This window comes from Pristiophorus japonicus, chromosome 13 (assembly GCF_044704955.1).
Source record: "Pristiophorus japonicus isolate sPriJap1 chromosome 13, sPriJap1.hap1, whole genome shotgun sequence".
NCBI lineage: Eukaryota > Metazoa > Chordata > Chondrichthyes > Pristiophoridae > Pristiophorus > Pristiophorus japonicus.
The window spans coordinates 162181012-162200282 of record NC_091989.1 but is presented as its reverse complement, the minus strand read 5'-3'; the positions used below and the strand labels follow the sequence as shown (position 1 = coordinate 162200282).

Here is a 19271-nt window from a genome sequence, read left to right as displayed (position 1 = left end):
GGAGAAAGAAATCAAAAAATATGTTGATGGGGCAAGATGAACTAAGCTCGGAGAAGGCTCGTGTGGAGCATAAACCCGGCATAGACCTGTTGAGCCGAATGGCTTGTTTCTGTGCTGTAAAATTTTATGTAATAGCCCTCAATAAGGAGGAACATGTAGCAATGGGGCAATTTATTGAGAAAACAAAACTTCCCGACTATAGAATTGCTGAGAATACCACGGAGTACAGTTCTCATTTTGAGATGATACCTTTATATATCTTGACAGTTGAACTAGTGGCAGAAATAAGGCGAGCTCTTTTTGCCATTTAGCGGTCCGCTCTATTTCACTGCAACACCACCATTGGTGAGAGGGTGTAACTACAGTGTGACAAGTTTACATGGAAGCTATCAATTATGAAAGTGGACATAGGCATTTCTAATTGAAAGAAGTATGCAAAGACACAATACTAGCCAATCTCCCCTGGCACTGCAGATGAGGAATCAAGCCCAACATCAATCTTCAGATGAAGCACGAAACAGGATAATTGGGTTATGGCACACAAATATAATTAAGTCCCCAATTTAAAATCATACATTCTGTCCTTATTTTTAATATGTCGATTATAAATTCCTATGTCTATAGATATATATATCAATAATGGTAAAAGTTGACAGAAAATACGTGAAGATTTTTAATATATTATAGAAAATGGTATAGCATGTTGTCAGAAATTAGGGATATCTAAAAAAGAAATACTGTGTTTAAATGATTACATGTCTCGAGCAGAAACATACAAAGGGTTAATGTACAAGTTATGTTTTACCTGAGAATGCTTATATTTTGCTTCACTAAGAAGACTTGCATCACAATAGTGTTTTTAATAAGTTAGATTAGAGTATAAATAACATTTTGGCCTAGAAATTGCAATCAGAGGCGTCCTGCGGGCATATGCCTCTGACTGAAATCTTTTACGAAAGTACCTGGTGGTCCTCGAGGAATGTAGACTTGCGCTCAGAGGACTCCACTTGCAGTCCAGCGTAGGGGCCCACATATTCCAGGAGCGTACGTGCAGCCTGGGATCACATGGGCCGGACCAACCAATGAAAATGGCGTATCCCCATTCACAGTAATGGTGAGTTCCGTTTGTATGGAGATCACCATTTCTATGAATGGGGATACCCCCAAAAACACAAACATTTAAAATTAATCCGAAAAACACATTTAAAATTAATTGAATGAATACATAATTACAATTAAATGGTTCAGACAAAAAAATATTTTTTTAATTTTTTTTAATAAGTTTTAATGGAGTGAAAATAAATTTCCTTCATGGTCAGGGTTTTTAAAATATAAAAATTATTGATAGCTTTTTATTTTTCTATCTTTTAAAAGTCTTATGCTGGTAAAAGCAAGCCTTACACTTGCTTTTACCAGGTGTAAGAGTTTGAAGGATATTCGCAGGGCTCTGCCCGCGAAGGCCCTTCACCCGCGGATGTGTTGGAACTGTCAAAATAAACGCTGCTTTTCGGCGCATGTGCATCGCGCACCGAGAACCGGCACTTGCGGGGCCTCTACGGATCAGCGTGCACATTGTATGCGCCTGTAGAAACCGCGATTTTTGTCCCTTTGACTTGGTCTTTAATTTGGCCAATAAAGGTGTTATGTATGGAGAAAGAGTCAGACTGAAAATTTGAGCTCAAAGTAAAGTGTGACCGTAGTCTTTTATGGCAGGTCTCCAGAGTGCCTTTCCAACCTGTGAGGCCTCCTTAAATACCTGTGCTCCAAAGGGATTGTGGGATCCCTTGGGACTCCAGGGGATGAGCCCTCTGGTGGCTGTACAGAGTAAATACAAGTTTACATATATAACAAAAGGCCAGCCTATGTTTCTTCCATTATTGCTAATAACCAATTCTAATGCTAAGGTAGAATTTGGAGTTTGCTTAACAGAACTGCTTGTGAAGATAATTAAAAATTAATTAGTATAAAAGACATAGAATAGAAGAAATGGGAGTTAGAGTCTCCATGACGATCGGCGCAAGTGAGACAGCTCTAACACAGGGCCTCCGATGTAATGGCCCAAGGTTGTGCCTGAGAATCCACCAGGAAGACAAGGCAGGACAAGATAAGAGGGTCCAGATGGATGGATTGGCCTTCGAAACTATAAACAAGAAAAGATGTGTAATTGTTGCGAAGATCCCTCCTTCAGGGTGGGTCTTCATCGGCAAGTTTAGACAAAGAACTCGAAGCCCCATTGGGTATTGAGTTTTTAGGAGAACCGCTATAGGCCAAAAGTTGTTGTTAATATCCTATTCCAGGCCCACCCCTAAAAACACAATAAAAGTAACACCCCGAGGGGCTCATCCCTACAAAACATGGAGGAAAATACCAGGAGTTCGGCTGGTTGATCGCTCTTTGAGAGCAATTCATGCTTTACCGAAGGAGGCTCTGGATGAGAAAGAGAGGCCGCAAGTCAGAGAACTGCTAATGTGCGCCAACCGTTTGTTCGATCAGATTGGCTACCAGCTACTTGTCACATTGGTATATCTTTGCTGTGTAACTAATGTGCTGTATTCCGTCTTAAACTCTGATTAAACACAATATACCCAGCAGATTGATTTAAAGTTGAACCTGGTTATTAAAGTGACCAGAGACAGCCTTAACTTGGCTATTGTTTTTCTATAATGTATATAAACTACTGAATGTGATGTGTAAACTATCGAATGTAATTTGTATGTATTTGTAATATCATAAGTTTAAATATAATAGTATTAAGAAAATGTAAATATGTGCACTGATTCTGGAGGTGATTTTAATAGAAGCGTGCGGCTCCGTCTGTAAGAGTTGAAGGACCAGGGAGTTATGGTGAAATGGTGGGGAGGCATGAAACGTTAAGGGAGAGGTTGATCATAGTGAATGGAAGAGAGGTTGCAGTTAAAAGTGGGTTGTAAAAGATGATTGACAGGGAGTGTTAAAAAGTTTGCGAAGCAAATTTAGAGGCCTCCAGAGAATTTGGTGGTGGTGAGTGGTGAGCACCAAAAAGGTTTGTGTGACAAGTTCGGATCAGCATAGTGACAGGTTAGGCCAGTTACAATCATGGGAATGGTGAGAAAAGAGATGGGAGGAAAGGTAGAAGTAATAAATATTGTACAAAAGGAGTCTAGGGAGGTTTATAGGCTTACGGACTGAGGAAACAAAAGCACAAAAATGAAAGTCGGATTAAAACCAGAGTTGGCTATGTAAATCCTCATCAAAATAAACTGTACAACACAGATCTAATGAACAAATAGTAAGTTGTGCAATAACTTGCAGGTAAATTATATCTGGAAGATTATCTAAAATAAATAGTTGGTAGATTACTAAGCAATGCACTGCTTTATAAAAGTTCACTAAATTGCAAACACATTGGGCCCAAGTTTCCACATGATTCGCGCCTGATTTTTAGGAGCAACTGGTGGAGAACGGACTATTTTAGAAATCGCAATTCTCCACATTTTTTTTTCTGCAGTTCTAGTCAGGTAGAACAGTTCTAGTTTAGAACAGAATTTTTTCTTCAAAAGGGAGCGTGTCCAGCCACTGACGCCTGATTTGAAAGTTTCCACAGTGAAAATGTACTCCAAACTAAAGTAGAATGGAGCCAGTGAAGATTTTTGTAGAACTGAAAAAACCTGTTCTACACATTAAAAAATCAGGCGCAGGTTACAAATTAGGCGTCCAGAACGAGGTGGGGGGGAGGGAACTCATTAAATTCGAAAATAAATCCTTATTTATACTTCTACAAATATTATACAAATAAATCCAACCTGAATAAACATTTATAAGCCAAGAAAAGATTAAATAAACCATGTTCCTACCTGTGTGAAAGTGCTTCAGCCAGGGAGAATTCTGCAGCCATTCGTGCTGCTGAGCAGGAGGGGGAGAGAGAGAGAGAGAGAGAGAGAGAGAGAGAGGGAGGGGGAGAGAGAGAGAGGGAGGGGGGGAGAGAGAGAGAGAGAGAGGGAGGGAGGGAGAGAGAGAGAGAGGGAGGGGGAGAGAGAGAGAGAGAGGGAGGGGGAGAGAGAGAGAGAGGGAGGGGGAGAGAGAGAGAGAGGGAGGGGGAGAGAGAGAGAAGGAGGGAGGGGGAGAGAGAGAGAGGGAGGGAGGGGGAGAGAGAGAGAGGGAGGGAGGGGGAGAGAGAGAGAGGGAGGGGGAGAGAGAGAGAGGGAGGGGGAGAGAGAGAGAGAGGGAGGGGAGAGAGAGAGAGAGAGAGAGAGAGAGAGAGAGAGAGAGAGAGAGAGAGAGAGAGAGAGAGAGAGAGAGAGAGAGAGAGAGGGGGTCAGGTCGGGGAACAGGAGCGCGGGTCGGGTCGAGTCAGTCGGGGGGGGGGGGGAGCGGGTGTCGGGGAGGGGGGGGGAAGCGGGTGTCGGGTCGGGTCGGGGCGGGTGGGCGGGGGGGGGGAAGCGGGTGGCGGGTCTCGGGTCGGGTCTGGTCGGCGGGGGGAGCGAGTGTCGGATCTGGTCGGGCGGGGAGCAGGAGCTGACCGTGGGAGGAGCCTTATTCACGCAGCCCCAGTGAGGCCATTGGGCCAGGGCTAGGGGCTGCGTGCTTCGGGCCCCTCCCACACAGTTCGGCGCCTGGAGCTACTGCACTTGCGTGCCGACTGTAGCGCGCATGTGCAGAGGTCCCGGCACTGTTTTCAGCGCAGGGACCTGGCTCCGCCCCCCCCACAGCTCGTGCTGGCTGCGCCGAGGGCCAGAGGACCTGTAAGTAGGTGGAGAATACCGAGGATTTTTTTAGACGCCATTTTAGGCGCGAAATATGGGTGCCCAGCTCGGAGGGGCGCCCGTTTTTTTTCTTGTGGAAACTTGGGCCCATAATACTTACATTGCAGAAGCAACATGCAGGGTACCAGGCTCCCGCGAATTGCAGTAATGTTCAGCACACTCACAGATAAGACGCAGCGATCGTACTGTAGGAATAAGATGCGACAGTATTACAGATTGTTAGATTTAAATCATGCATACATCTTGCACTAGATGGGAGAGGTACTAATGGCACAAGCAATGAAAAAGTTGCTACCACCATAGCCTTTAATTTACCACTCTAGAGATTCACAAAACAAATTGAAATGTGTAAATCAATTTTATGCCTTGTGGTAAAGTTTTTTTAAATTCTGTCTGCTGGAATCTGGTGCTTTAAAAAAAAACAAATGATGATTATGTTTATTTACAGCAATATTTGGCAAAAGGTTTAGCTTTCCGAGGGAGAGGAGAAAAATTAAAAGTAGTCATTAGATTGTTATGACCACCAACGGCCAATTTGTAGACTGGACCTGCACCTTCGAAGTGCCAGTGGTCGCATCGCACAGCAAGACTGGAGATGAAAGGACACTTTATATTTATCGCACCATATCAGCCTCAGCTATGACTCAGTGGGTGGCACTCTTGTCTCTGAGTCAGAAGGTTGTGGGTTCAAGTCCCACTCAGGGACTTGAGCACAAAACTTTTGGTTGACACTCCAGTGCACAGTTGAGGGAGTGCTGCACTGTTGGAGGTGCCATCTTTCAGATGAGACGTTAAACCAAGGCCCCATCTGCTCTCTCAAGTGGGCGTAAAAGATCCCATGGCACTATTTCAAAGAAGAGCAGGGGAGTTATCCCTGGTGTCTTAGCCAATATTTATCCCTCAATCAACATAACAGAAACAGATTATCTGGCCATTATCACATTGCTATTTGTGGGAGTTTGCTTGTGCGCAAATTGGCTTCCGGATTTCCCACATTACAACAGTGACTACACTCCAAAAGTACTTCATTGGCTGTAAAGCGCTTTTGAGACATCCGGTGGTGGTGAAAGGCGCTATATAAATCCAAGTCTTTCTTTCTTTTCCTATCATGTCTCTTTGAAACATCTCCAAATGCTAGGAGGAGATGGAAAATTAAGTTGTCACCATCTCAGGTTCACACAAGTGGAGAAATCATATCTATTGCACAAAAAAATACTTAAAATATTACATCCAATGCCAAATGAACAAGCAGTCAGGAGCTTATGTACACTATCAGATTTAGCACATTTTACAACAAAAATAGAAAATGCTGGAAAGACTCAGCAGGTCAGGTAGTGGAGAGAACAAACAAGTTCGATAGGGAGGGAAGGCTGCAGATTCGTGCTTCGAGTGGGGACACCCCCCTCCCCCCCCTGGAAACCCCATGCTTTCGAGTTGGTCTACACCTTTGGTATCGATCTGTCTTTTCCTTCTACCAGGCTCCCGAGCCACTGGAACATGTCTATTCCTCATCCTGTGGTCTACGTATACACCAGGCATTGTAAATGTATTTGTTTTATTTCTTTGATTTCTCTCATTATGCCATTTAACCTTCTCCTGTTTTCCACTAAAGCACTTTACAGGTTCTTTTATTTATTTTCCTGTGTGTGCAGGCGTTTGTGTTTCTCCCACTTCCATTTATTTTATTCATCTGTAAGGTCTCCTAGTTCTTACTTAGAATGAAATGTTAACTTGTTCTCTCCACTGATCCTTCCTTAGCTGTTTGTTGCCAGCATTTTCTGCTTTTATTTCAGATTTCCAGCATCTGCAGTATTTTAATTTGTTAAGATTTTATAAACAGTTGATTTGTAACTTCAAAGGACAAAAGTAAAATTTTCGCTAATACAGAGCATAGACAACAGTAAGATCAATCATTGGGAGGTTAGGCATCCAGTAGGAGAATTAGATTTCATGAATTTCAGTAATAAAAAAAAATGCTTACCAATACATTCAAGCTTTTTTTGTGGACAATATTCTTCGGTTATTAATCTTAACTCTTGCACTGCCACTTCATAAGGGAAGGAATCACTTGAAGCAGATTCCTTGGGGAAGAGCTTAGCTGCAACACCAAGATCTGCTGGGCCAGCTGTCTTATACAACTGCATGCTCTTGTCGAGTGCTACTTCCCTCTGTACATTCACTTTTCTGAAATAAAACAGAATAAATGTTACAACACATTTCACTACTCCTTAGTTTCTCACATTATTCTTAGAAGGAAGCCAATGCATTTAGAACCTACCCTCATTCTGACACAATGGCCTGAATATTAACAGGGGAGTGGGGGAGGGCGGAGTTTCGGATGGACCGCATGCTGTGGAGCTTTAACTCCAGTTTGTTGCCAGGATCACTGCCCGAAAGTCAGCCAGATTGACAGGTTTGGCTGCTAGTCGGGCAGGGAGCACTCCACAGGAGCAGGTCGGACTGATTCACAATCCAGGGGGGAGGGCGGGGGGGGGGTGTTGTGCACAGAGGTCAGCACTCCTGCTCCTCCTGGCCCACAGGCAGTGCTGTAAGTTCTCCCTGAAGTTGTCCTTACCTTCCTTTACCTGTCGGGTTTCCCGAGGTCTGGGAAACCCGACTGGCCACTGTTAAACCTGCAAAGCAGGATAAATCAGAGGCTGATAGCCTCATTAAAATATTCAAATTGCCAACCCGCCTCCTGGGAGCAGTTTGGCTGCCCGCCCCTTGTCTCGCCACCGTTAAACCCAGAAGTGGGTGGGTTAGGGTCAAGTTTGAGGTTGTAAAAATTTTGACATCTAACCCAACCTCAATCCACCTGTTTTATGTGTTAGAATTTATCTCAATGAATATATTTGATCAAGGCTAATTTCAGAACATTAAGATCTAAGCAGATCATGATGATAGCCATGCCTGGTTCTAAATGACGAGAATGCAGCTATATACTGCACATAGATGATTGTCAATTAATCAACCCAGTTTGGGATCTAAAAGAAACCTAATTAGGAATCCAAAGTAGAGTTGAAGCTAATAGACACTTGCTATAATAGTAACTCAACTAGACTGGAGTTGAACAAGTCCAGAAGAAGTGGAAGAGACTACTAAATCCTTTTGAAACTGTGGTAGGTAAACATCCATTTGAAGTATGAACTTAAATAAATGTATGAGACATGTGTTATCATGGCAGGATGTATGAACGGTTAAGAAATAGCTCCACCACGCATCGAAAATGTTATAATCAAGATCTGTCTGCGAAGCTGCAGTTCTTACTAGAAGATGGTTAGTCTCAAAGAGGGACATTTTGCCCTCTAAGGGCAAAATAACGGGAGTTAGCAAAATTCCTGTCAACCATGACACATCCAAGACAAAGCAGTCTGCTTAATTGGCACTTCATTCACCAGCCTAAAGATCCACCCCTCCACCACCGGCATACCGTGGTTGCAGTGTATACTATCTACAGCATGCACTGTAGCAACTTGCCAAGGCTTCTTCGGCAGCACCTCCAAAACCTGCGGCCACCACCACCTCAAAGGACAAGGGCAGAAAGTGCATGGGAACACTATCACCTCAAAGTTCCCCTCCAAGTCACACACCATCCTGACTCGGATCTTCATTGTTGCTGGGTTGAAATCCTGAAACCTCCACCACATGGACTGTAGCGGTTCAGGGAAAATGCCTACCACCACCTTCTCAAGGGTACGAGGGAATGGCCAACAAATGCTGGCCTTGCCAGCGTTTCCCACATCGCAAGAATGATTTTTTTAATATAAAGTGGATGTGTATAACACCACAGATGAAAAGGAATTTTAGTATGACGAACTTTCTAATGACTGCTACATTGCAATGTGAACATCTGTTTTAGATGAGTGGGGGTGTTGGAGTGGATTGCAGCATGGGAAGGTTTGTATTAGTTTATTCCATAACACTGAAAATGTACAGTTCATTTTATGAAGAATCTGATTATATTTTTTGCCCCAGTCTGCAACATAAACATGCCGTACAATTGGGAGCAGAGGAAATCACACGTGTCTGAAAGTAGTTGCCAAGACAAACCCTGAAATCTCAATGTTGTAGAGCACATATGCTGCAGCAAAGTCCCTTGCTATACATGATCCTAGCTTATCCCCATCAGAGAATCCTGTAACTATATTTATTCCTCCTCCATCTTCGCCATCACCATCTTGCAAGTTACATATAGTGCCTTCAAACTAGAAAAAATGTCCCAAGATGCTTCCTAGAGGTGCATGGAAAAACAGCCACAAGGGCAAAAAGGATAGGCTAGGGTGGCCAAAATTGTGAATTATGTGGGTTTTAAAGAAGGTGCAAATGGAGGACAGTGGAGCGTGGAGGTTTAGGGAGGGAATTCCAAAATGTGGGTCTGAAAGCATGACCACCAGTGACGGGGCAAAGGGAGAACGATAGCCTCAACTCTTGAGTTTGATGTAATGAATACATACTATGAAATCCTGTATTTTCTATTACCATTTTGGTAATTGTGTGTCACTTCTCTTTGTTGAAAAAAAGTCATAAAACCATGCAATGAAGATCTAACTCATACAGCAGATATTATAGCATATAGTATTTTAACAACAGAACAATTTCGGTAACCACAGTGAGCTCAACTTTAAAACCAAATCAATTACACGAAAAAGTTGCTTTCTTCTGCTTTCAAAAATGTATTTTTTTTTCCCAAATTAAAAATTCAGATTTCGATTCATTTTAAGACCTGCATTAATTTTAATACCTAAACAGAGCCAAAAGGAACACCCAGATAGGCCGGAACAAAGTCTCCTCAATGCTGGCCAAACATTGGTCTTTCCCAGTCGCAGTGTTCAGAGGTTCAAAAGCCAGAATACACAAGGACAGTAATCTGTCTGTAAAAAACAAAAAAAAGAGGACAAGAATGTTAAATAAAAATGACATCCAGCCAACCTGAAAAGACAATATTTGTGTTGCATGTAATTTCCAGCATTCCAATTTGCTTATTCATACCATCAATAGTTCATAATGCTAATTGCAATGGCTCCCCAATGTCTATGAAGATCCCAAAATGGAATTCAAATCAAGGCATAAACATCTGATTTGTTCATAAAGTGTCCCTATTTACAATGTTCATTTATATGAATCCTGCTACATTACTGTACACACAAATAAAGGCAACAACAACTTGTATTTATATAGCACTTTTAACATAGAAAAACGTCCGGGACACTAGGATCACTGTGTACCAGGGGCCCTCGTTTGGTCGATTATGACTATTATCTGAATGGTGACAGATTAGGAAAAGGGGAGGTGCAAAGAGACCTGGGTGTCATGGTACATCAGTCATTGAAGGTTGGCATGCAGGTGCAGCAGGCGGTTAAGAAAGCAAATGGCATGTTGGCCTTCATAGCAAGGGGATTTGAGTACAGGGGCAGGGAGGTGTTGCTACAGTTGTACAGGGCATTGGTGAGGCCACACCTGGAGTATTGTGTACAGTTTTGGTCTCCTAACCTGAGGAAGGACATTCTTGCTATTGAGGGAGTGCAGCGAAGGTTCACCAGACTGATTCCCGGGATGGCGGGACTGACCTATCAAGAAAGACTGGATCAACTGGGCTTGTATTCACTGGAGTTCAGAAGAATGAGAGGGGACCTCATAGAAACATTTAAAATTCTGACGGGGTTAGACAGGTTAGATGCAGGAAGAATGTTCCCAATGTTGGGGAAGTCCAGAACCAGAGGTCACAGTCTAAGGATAAGGGGTAAGCCATTTAGGACCGAGATGCGGAGGAACTTCTTCACCCAGAGAGTGGTGAACCTGTGGAATTCTCTACCACAGAAAGTTGTTGAGGCCAATTCACTAAATATATTCAAAAAGGAGTTAGATGAGGTCCTTACTACTAGGGGGATCAAGGGGTATGGCGAGAAAGCATGAATGGGGTACTGAAGTTGAATGTTCAGCCATGAACTCATTGAATGGCGGTGCAGGCTAGAAGGGCCGAATGGCCTACTCCTGCACCTATTTTCTATGTTTCTATGTTTCTATTCCGTCGGCTGCCGTCGAGTTTTCTCGGCGGTTTCGATGGTTTTTGGCCGCTCTCCCCTCCGAGCGAGTTTCGTTAGGTCCTCACGCCGGCGGGGAGAAAAGACCGCTGGGGACCGTCCGCTGGTGTCCGCCGTCTTGCAACACCCACAAGAGTCCTCCCGCCTGCTCCCTCCGGAGATTGGCCCAGGCTGTCCTCTACTCCAGCAGAAGAGACTGCCGCATGGAGGCAGATCTTACCTGAACGGTAAAGTATGAAGACCTGCAAGAAAAGGTGAGTTCACTTCTTTTCTTTATTTCTTTTGCAGGGATTTTGGTCGATGGGGTCCCCCTGAAGGATTTCTGATGGATTTTTTACATTTAATTTTATCCGTCCCCCCTCCCTGGGCCCGACTCTATCCTTGGCGGTACTTAGCCGAGGATCGCATTTGCCACCCAGAACGGGACCGACAGCCCACTGCCGCCAGAATCAGTGTGCAAGGCCCATTTTTGTCGCCGGGCGGTCTTTCCCACATTTTTTCACCAAACTTCCGCCCAAAGGACAGTACTTGGGCGGAACTTAGGTTTCACCAAACTCAGACCCAGGATTTCAAAAAAATTATTTAATAAGTTTCAGACAAAAGGATACCAGTTAAGCACAAATCAGTGGCATTGGACAAGAAAAAGGAAGATAATTGGAGCAGTTATATCAGGAATGGGCAGAGAGGAGTGGTCGCACAGAACCATGCTGGCACCATATTGGGCCCAAGTTTCGAGCCGCGCCTAGAACGGCGCAGTCCCGACCTGGACGCCCGTTTTTCACGCCACAAAGTGCGCCTAAAAAAACCCTCCAGATTCTCCAGTTCCCTGCAGGTCGTTTGCAGCTCGGCGCAGCGCAGCACGAGCTGTAGGGGGCGGAGCCAGGTCCCTGCGTTGAAAACAGTGCCGGGACCTCTGCACATGCGCGCTACAGTGGGCGCGCATGTTCAGTAGCTCCAGGCGCCCAAAACTGTGTGGGAGGGGCCGAAGCACGCAGCCCCTAGCCCTGGCCCAATGGCCTCACTGGGGCTGCGTGAATAAGGCTCCTCCCACGGCCAGCTCCTGCTTCCTCCCGACCCGACTCCCGCTTCCCGCCTCCGGACCGGACCCGACACCGACCCGACTCCCGCTTCCCCCCCCTCCCCTCCGGACCGGACCCGACACCGACCCGACTCCCGCTTCCCCCCGCCCCCGGACTGGACCCGACCCGACCCGACTCCCGCTTCCCCCCCCCTCTCCTCCGGACCGGACCAGACACCGACCCGACTCCCGCTTCCCCCTCCGCCCGCCCGGACCCGACACCGACCCGACTCCCGCTCCCCACCACCGTCCCCGGACTGGATCCGACCTGACCTCCCTCCTCCCAACCTGACCTCCCTCTCCCTCCCTCCCCCCGACCCGAAACGAACCGACCTCCCTCCCACCATGCCCCCCGACCAGACGCCACCCACCTGTAAATCTGGGACGGGCCCTGCCTGAAGTCTCGAGCCCGGCCCGTTCAGCCTCCCTCTCCCTTCTCCTCCCCCTCCCCCCCCCCTCCCTCCTTCTCCCTTCCCCTCCCCCCTCCCTCCTTCTCCCTTCTCCTCCCCCCCTCCATCCTTCCCCCCCCCCACCCCTCCATCCTTCCCCCTTTCCCCCCCCTCCATCCTTCCCCCCTTCCTTTCCCCCCCCCTCTTCTCCCCATTCCTCCCCCAATCCCTCGCTGTCAGAAACACAGACACTGACAGACAGAGAATGAGAGACACACACAGACAGACAGGCAGAGAGATAGAGACACTGACAGAGACACACTGGAGGGAGGGGGCATCCCAGCACGCTGTTGGAGGGCTCCCGGTGCTGCAGTCGGTAAGTAGAAAATGTTTTATTTATTGATTTAAAAAAAATAATTATTTCTTATTAATTTTTTTTGATTGATTTATTGGTTGATTTATTGATGTATTTATCATTTATTATTGATGATGGCTCTTTATTTGTAAAACTGAAGTGTTTAATGTTTGTAAGCTTCCCTTTAAACCCCCCCCCCCCGCCATTCCCTACGCCCGATTTGTAACCTACGCCTGATTTTCTAAAGTGTAGACAAGGTTTTTTCGAGCGTACAAAAATCTTCACTTACTCCATTCTAAGTTAGTTTGGAGTAAGTTTTCACTGACGAAACTTTGAAAACAGGCTTAAGTGGCCGGACACGCCCCCTTTTGAAAAAAAATTCTGTTCCAAAGTGAAACTGTTCTAACTGACTAGAACTGGAGCAAACTAAATGACGAGAATTCCGATTTCTAAGATACTCCGTTCTACACCAGTTGCTCCTAAAAATCAGGAGCAAATCATGTCGAAACTTGGGGCCACTGTTTCATACCTTGGCTCGGTAATATCAGAGGGTAGTGGTTCAAACCTCAGACCAGAGACTGGAGCACATAATCTGGGTTGGCACACCAGTATAGTACTGAGGGAGTGCTGCACTGTCCAGGGTGCTGTCTTTAATGAGACATTAAATCAAAGCCCCGTTTGCACTTTCAGGTGGATGTAAATGGTCCCATCGCATTATTTGAAGAAGAGCTGGGAAACGTCCTGGCCAATATTTATCCTTCAGCAACATCACTAGAACATTTATCTCATTTCTGTTGCAGGACACTGTGCACAAATTGACTGTGAAACACTTTGGGCCATTCTAAGGTTGTGAAAGGTGCTAATATAAATACATTCTTCCATTTTTTTTCTTTACATGAGCAACTTGGATTCAGAAACTTGTACTATCGCCAAATCAGATATTTAATCCCTGGAGACAGTTCAGAGAAAAGAGTCATGAGGGAGAGATTACAAAATGTTGAGGTACAGAGGCATCTGGGGGTCCTTGTGCATGAAACACAAAAAGTTAGCAAGTAATCAGGAAGGCAAATAGAATATTGGCCTTTATTACAAGGGGGATGGAGTATAAAAGTAGGGAAGTCGTGCTACAACTGTAGAGTACTGCGTACAGTTTTGGTCTCCATATTTAAGGAAGGATATACTTGCATTGGAGGCAGTTCAGAGAAGGCTCACGAGGTTGATTCCTGAGATGAAGGCGTTGCCTTATGAAGAAAGGTTGAGCCTATACTCATTGGAGGTTAGAAGAATGAGAGGTGATCGAATTGAAACAAATAAGATTCTGAGGGGGCTCGACAGGGTAGATGCAGAGAGGATGTCTCCCTCATGGGGGAATCTAGAAATAGGGGGCATAGTTTCAAAATAAGGGGTCGCCAATTTAAAACGGAAATGGGGAGAAATTTTTCTCTCAGGAGGGTTGTGAATCTTTGGAATTCTCTACCCCAGAGCTGTGGAGGCTGGGTCATTGAATATATTTAAGGTGGAGATAGACACATTTTTGAATGATAAGGGAATCAAGGGTTATGGGGAGCGGGCAGGGAAATGGAGTTGAGGCCAAGATCAGATCAGCCATGATCTTATTGAATGGCTGAGCAGGCTCGAGGGGCCAAATGGCCTACTCCTATTTCTTATGTTGACCCCTAGGTCAGACTACTGAGGTATAAGGAAAGACTGGAGAAACTTGGGCTTTACAGCCTGGAACGAAGGTGACCGAGAGATAATCTTAGAGATACTAAGATCGTAAACAGTACAGAAAAAGTAAATCCAGAAAACTACTTTAAACTAAACTGTGCGAGTAGAAGGGAATACAGGTTCAACCAATATAAAAAGGTACATTATGCACTCATTCGGAAGTTCTTCACATCAAAGAGTGATCAACAGGATTGTAATGGGTACACTGCTGGAGGTGAAAACTCTGGAATCATTTAAGAAACAATTGATGATGAAGAGGGAGAGAAATAACTGTAAAATCTTAATGGATGATTGTGTTAAGAGTGGTCCGAATGGCCTTATTCATCCAGATTTATCTTGTGAAATACATTTTTTTGTCAGAATTTTATTTCAATCTACATAGCTCAAAGCACACTGACACCTAGTGGCTGGTTTTGTTTCACATTTAATTTATGCCATTTGAATATTTCTTCATAACATCTTGGGGCTAGATTTTCGGTTTTCAGCAAAAACGGTAATGTTATGCCAAAATTATCATTTTCGCTGCGCTATCGTTTTTAGGCCTAACTTTCGGCCTTTATGTCGGTAAAGTTGGCGTTGCATGAGGATTTGCAGCACGAACCGCGAGTTTTGGCAACTTTGGTCAGGTGCCAGTAACACTAGGGAGCGGGAAAAACAAAAAACAAAAAATTGCAAAAAAACATTCACAAAACATTCAAAAACCTTTACCTACTAAACTGCTGAAAAATAATTTAAAAATAATAACTTTAACTTACCTTTTTGCAGGTCTTCATACTTACCGACACAATGACACAAAGATTAGTGGGAAAGCGGGTTGTGTAGAAGACACAGAGAGGCTGCAAAGAGATTTGGATAGGTTAAGCGAATGGGCTAAGGTTTGGCAGATGGAATACAATGTCGGAAAGTGTGAGGTCATCCACCTTGGGGGGAAAAAAAGTGAAAGGGAATATTATTTGAATGGGGAGAAATTACAACATGCTGCGGTGCAGAGGGACCTAAGGGTCCTTGTGCATGAAAACTCTTTTAGAGAAAAATGCAACAGATGTAAATCGGGTATCACTGAGCAGCATGGGAAGTAATCTCTGTTTAATTAAGCAATTACCAGTTGTGGGGTTCGAACCCTCGCAGTTATAATTCCATTGGATCTCAAGTCCAACACCTTAACCACTCGGCCATCCTGAATCCCAAAAAGTTAGTTTGCAGGTGCAGCAGATAATCAGGAAGGCGAATGGAATGTCGCCCTTCATTGCGAGAGGGATGGAGTACAAAAGCAGGGAGGTCCTGCTGCAACTGTACAGGGTATTGGTGAGGCCGCACCTGGAGTACTGCGTGCAGTTTTGGTCACCTTACTTAAGGAAGGATATACTGGCTTCGGAGGGGGTACAGAGACGATTCACTAGACTGATTCCGGAGATGAGGGGGTTACCTTATGATGATAGATTGAGTAAACTGGGTCTTTACTCGTTGGAGTTCAGAAGGATGAGGGGGGATCTTATAGAAACATTTAAAATAATGAAAGGGATAGACAAGATAGAGGCAGAGAGGTTGTTTCCACTGGTCGGGGAGACTAGAACTAGGGGCCACAGCCTCAAAATACGGGGGAGCCAATTTAAAACCGAGTTGAGAAGGAATTTCTTTTCCCAGAGGGTTGTGAATCTGTGGAATTCTCTGCCCAAGGAAGCAGTTGAGGCTAGCTCATTGAATGTATTCAAATCACAGATGGATAGATTTTTAACCAATAAGGGAATTAAGGGTTATGGGGAGCGGGCGGGTAAGTGGAGCTGAGTCCACGGCCAGATCAGCCATGATCTTGTTGAATGGTGGAGCAGGCTCGAGCGGCTAGATGGCCTACTCCTGTTCCTAATTCTTATGTTCTTATGTACCACTGCTGGCAGGGCTGCACCGACAGGTTTGACCCTGTTGGTATTGTGGGTGTGGCGTAAAGGTCGGGAGAGCGCCGAAAGTGCGACACAAACGCAATCCACGGCGTTTCACATCGGTGCACCTCTCCCCGACGGTACGTGGAAGCGCCGTCGCAAAGAGGTGCTCGAGGATCCCGCCAACTGGGTTTTCACCGCGGAGGGTCAAATCGCGCGAAAACACGGTCGCAAAGTCGACGAAAATCCAGCCCTTAATACCAGACAGGCCAGCGACAATATCAAACCTGGCTTTTATTGACACTGTTCATATCAACTATTCTCCTCTTTAAACCCCTTTCTCCTGATTTAAATAAAAAATTGACCTTGAAGATAAAGGAAACACATTTCCATTTTAACCTACATTTTAATGCAATACACAGCAGAGTAACTAGCAATTATTCAACATTTAGCATAAAACCAAAAGGTTGGAATAAATTTACATTGAGCTTATCTAAAACATTTTCATATTCTCTCATTGCCCCATTTCCTGTTAGGGCTTCATTTAAAAATGACATTATTACCTGCGCAGACACAATGGGCCAACTGGCCTCATTCTGTGCTGTAAATTTCTATGATTCAATGATTATTCAGCCACATATGTTCCCATAACATAAGACAAATCAGACCCACTAAATAAAACATTTCATCTCATCTTTTCATCTAGATTACAAAAAATTGCATCTAATATCTTTAATACTATAAACCTGTAAAAGATCTCAATCAAAACAGACAGGGAACTATGTTGGATTTTGCACTGACCATAGTTATTCCCTGGGAAAAAATAAAGTCAGGAGCATGTTGTAGCTCCAAGCGATTTCTGACTAATTAAATTTTGAAGTTGGCAGTTGTGCATAAAAAAGGTGGCAACTACACCAGATGTAATCGAGGTGTGCAGAAAAAATGGAAGAGAGGAATTAATATGAAAGAGAAAAGGGAGAGAAAAACAAAGAGAAAAGAGAGAAAGTACTTGCATTTATCAAACGCCTTTCGCTACCTCGGGTACTTTTGAAGTGTAACCACTGTTGTAATGTAGATAAACATGGCAGGAAATTTTCAAACAACAAGGTCCCACATATGGAAATGAAATAAATGACCAGGTAATATTTGTTGTTGGTTGTGGGATAAATGTTTGGCAGGATAATAGGAGAAGTCCCCTGCTCTTCTTTGAATAACAGCATGGGATCTTTTACATCTGCCAGAGAGGGCAGATGGGGCCTCACTTTCCTGTTATATTGTAAAGATGGCACCTCCAATATCAGCTTAGATTATGAGCTCCCGGCTCTGGAGTGGGGTTTGAACCCATGGGAAAGGTTCCCCCCAACCCCCCGGCAGTCAGTGGGAGGGGGCAGGAAGGGATGGCTCTGGGCACGAGGAAAGCGGCTCTGAGCACATTCAAGAAGGGGGTCCTCGTCAGGCATGGAGGAGCACTCCTGCTCCACAGGACACCTAATATAGAACTTTAAAACTTATCTTCTGGGCCTCTTCTGACCCACAATGTGGCTCCCCACAGGTTTGCCTGATGGAGAGTCCATCACTGCTTGCTCGCTCAGACCTTCAACTAAAATTGCAAATCGGGTCCTGATGACATCTTCGGACCCAATATTTAAAGTAGGAGTCCGCTACTTTCCTGCAGGTGGCCTGCTCAAAAGAGCGGATTAAGATCGGGACACGGCGGAAAGGCAGTGGGATCAGAGGAGAAACATAGAAAATAGGTGCAGAAGTAGGCCATTCGGCCCTTCGAGCCTGCACCACCATTCAATAAGATCATTCACCTCAGACAGAAAGGTAAGTGATTGGCCAGATTTAACTGCCACCCTGCCACCCCCGACCTCCCCCCTCCCACACAGCAAGTTTCTGCCAGGCGGGGGCAGTTAAAAATGCGGCCATAGTGTAATATATTCCAACTGAATTTTAGATTTTGAAACTGTGCTGATGTAAACCTGGTGCATTACATTAGTAACAATTCAAAAATGTATGCCAGAATTACCCAGTAGCAGAAGTCACAGCGACTTTCCGCATTCTGACCAACAAATCTCTTCTCCACAGCATGCATTGGAACCACAGCTAGTCAAAGTTGAGAAAGGAATGAGTACATTACCTATTGAATTATGTACATCAGTTACAATATTCTTCAGGTGATTTTGCAAAGGAATATCTTCCATTTGGAGAAGATCTTCAGTGTTTGTCACGTGCAGCAGGTTATCGATGATGCTTCCCGGCTGTTGCTCAAACTGACTTACGTAGTAATCCAAATCTTCAAAAGGGCTGTCTTTGTCAGCCATCAAATCTGGCGTAATACTCGTCGAGTTGATTTGTGCCAGTCCACTCTGCTCACTAATATTTGAGCTTGCATTTTGATGTCCAGTGAATGCCACTGAGCTAACAGAGGAACTATGTCTTAATCCACCATTATTCATTTTATTGTGATCTTGAACAGACCCCAAACAACATGCACTTTTTGAAGATTTTAACCTGCTTCCCTTGTTGATTGATGATGTTACATCTGTCTTCCGTGAACACTGGGAAAGGGGTGTGCACATTGCAGTGCCTGCACCCAGTTCAGTGACGCTAGCCAGGTCTGAAAAATGCTTGTTCACAATAGGATAGAGCTTGGTGTAGATCCTATACTGCAGCTTCTTCAGTAGTTGGGCGATTGGATATTCTGAACAGCTACAGAATGACCAAAAACAACATTAATTTACAACTGCTGGTGAGGAGAGGGGGAGAAACACACCTGATCTAAGCTCAGGATTTCACTGCATAATTCCCACTTTACAAAATCCTGACCTTTGCAGAATTTTATTCAGAAATAACTACATTAAAAACAAAAATCAATAACCTCTGAATGTATTTGAGATAAATATGAAAAACAATTATAAAATCTATCTTCACATTAAATCACAGTTAAATCACGTCATATGAATTACATTAGTACTGGAAATAGAAGTGAATTTTCAGGTCATACCATTTACGCAACTTTTAAAATCCATTTGCTCCCTCAATGTTGATTCAAAAAACA

The 19271-nt window shown here is 44.4% G+C and overlaps 1 protein-coding gene across 1 annotated transcript in view; it reads right to left on the bottom strand.

The window, feature by feature from the left end:
• vps9d1 (VPS9 domain containing 1) overlaps positions 1 to 19271 on the bottom strand; it is a 104369-nt gene that overhangs the window by 31600 nt on the left and 53498 nt on the right. The window contains exons 10-13 of the mRNA XM_070898223.1: positions 18351 to 18922; positions 9484 to 9613; positions 6724 to 6926; positions 4843 to 4927 (exon numbers count right to left, since the gene is read on the bottom strand). Coding sequence (XP_070754324.1) covers positions 4843 to 4927; positions 6724 to 6926; positions 9484 to 9613; positions 18351 to 18922 — 990 coding nt within the window. The remainder of the gene's footprint in view (positions 1 to 4842; positions 4928 to 6723; positions 6927 to 9483; positions 9614 to 18350; positions 18923 to 19271) is intronic.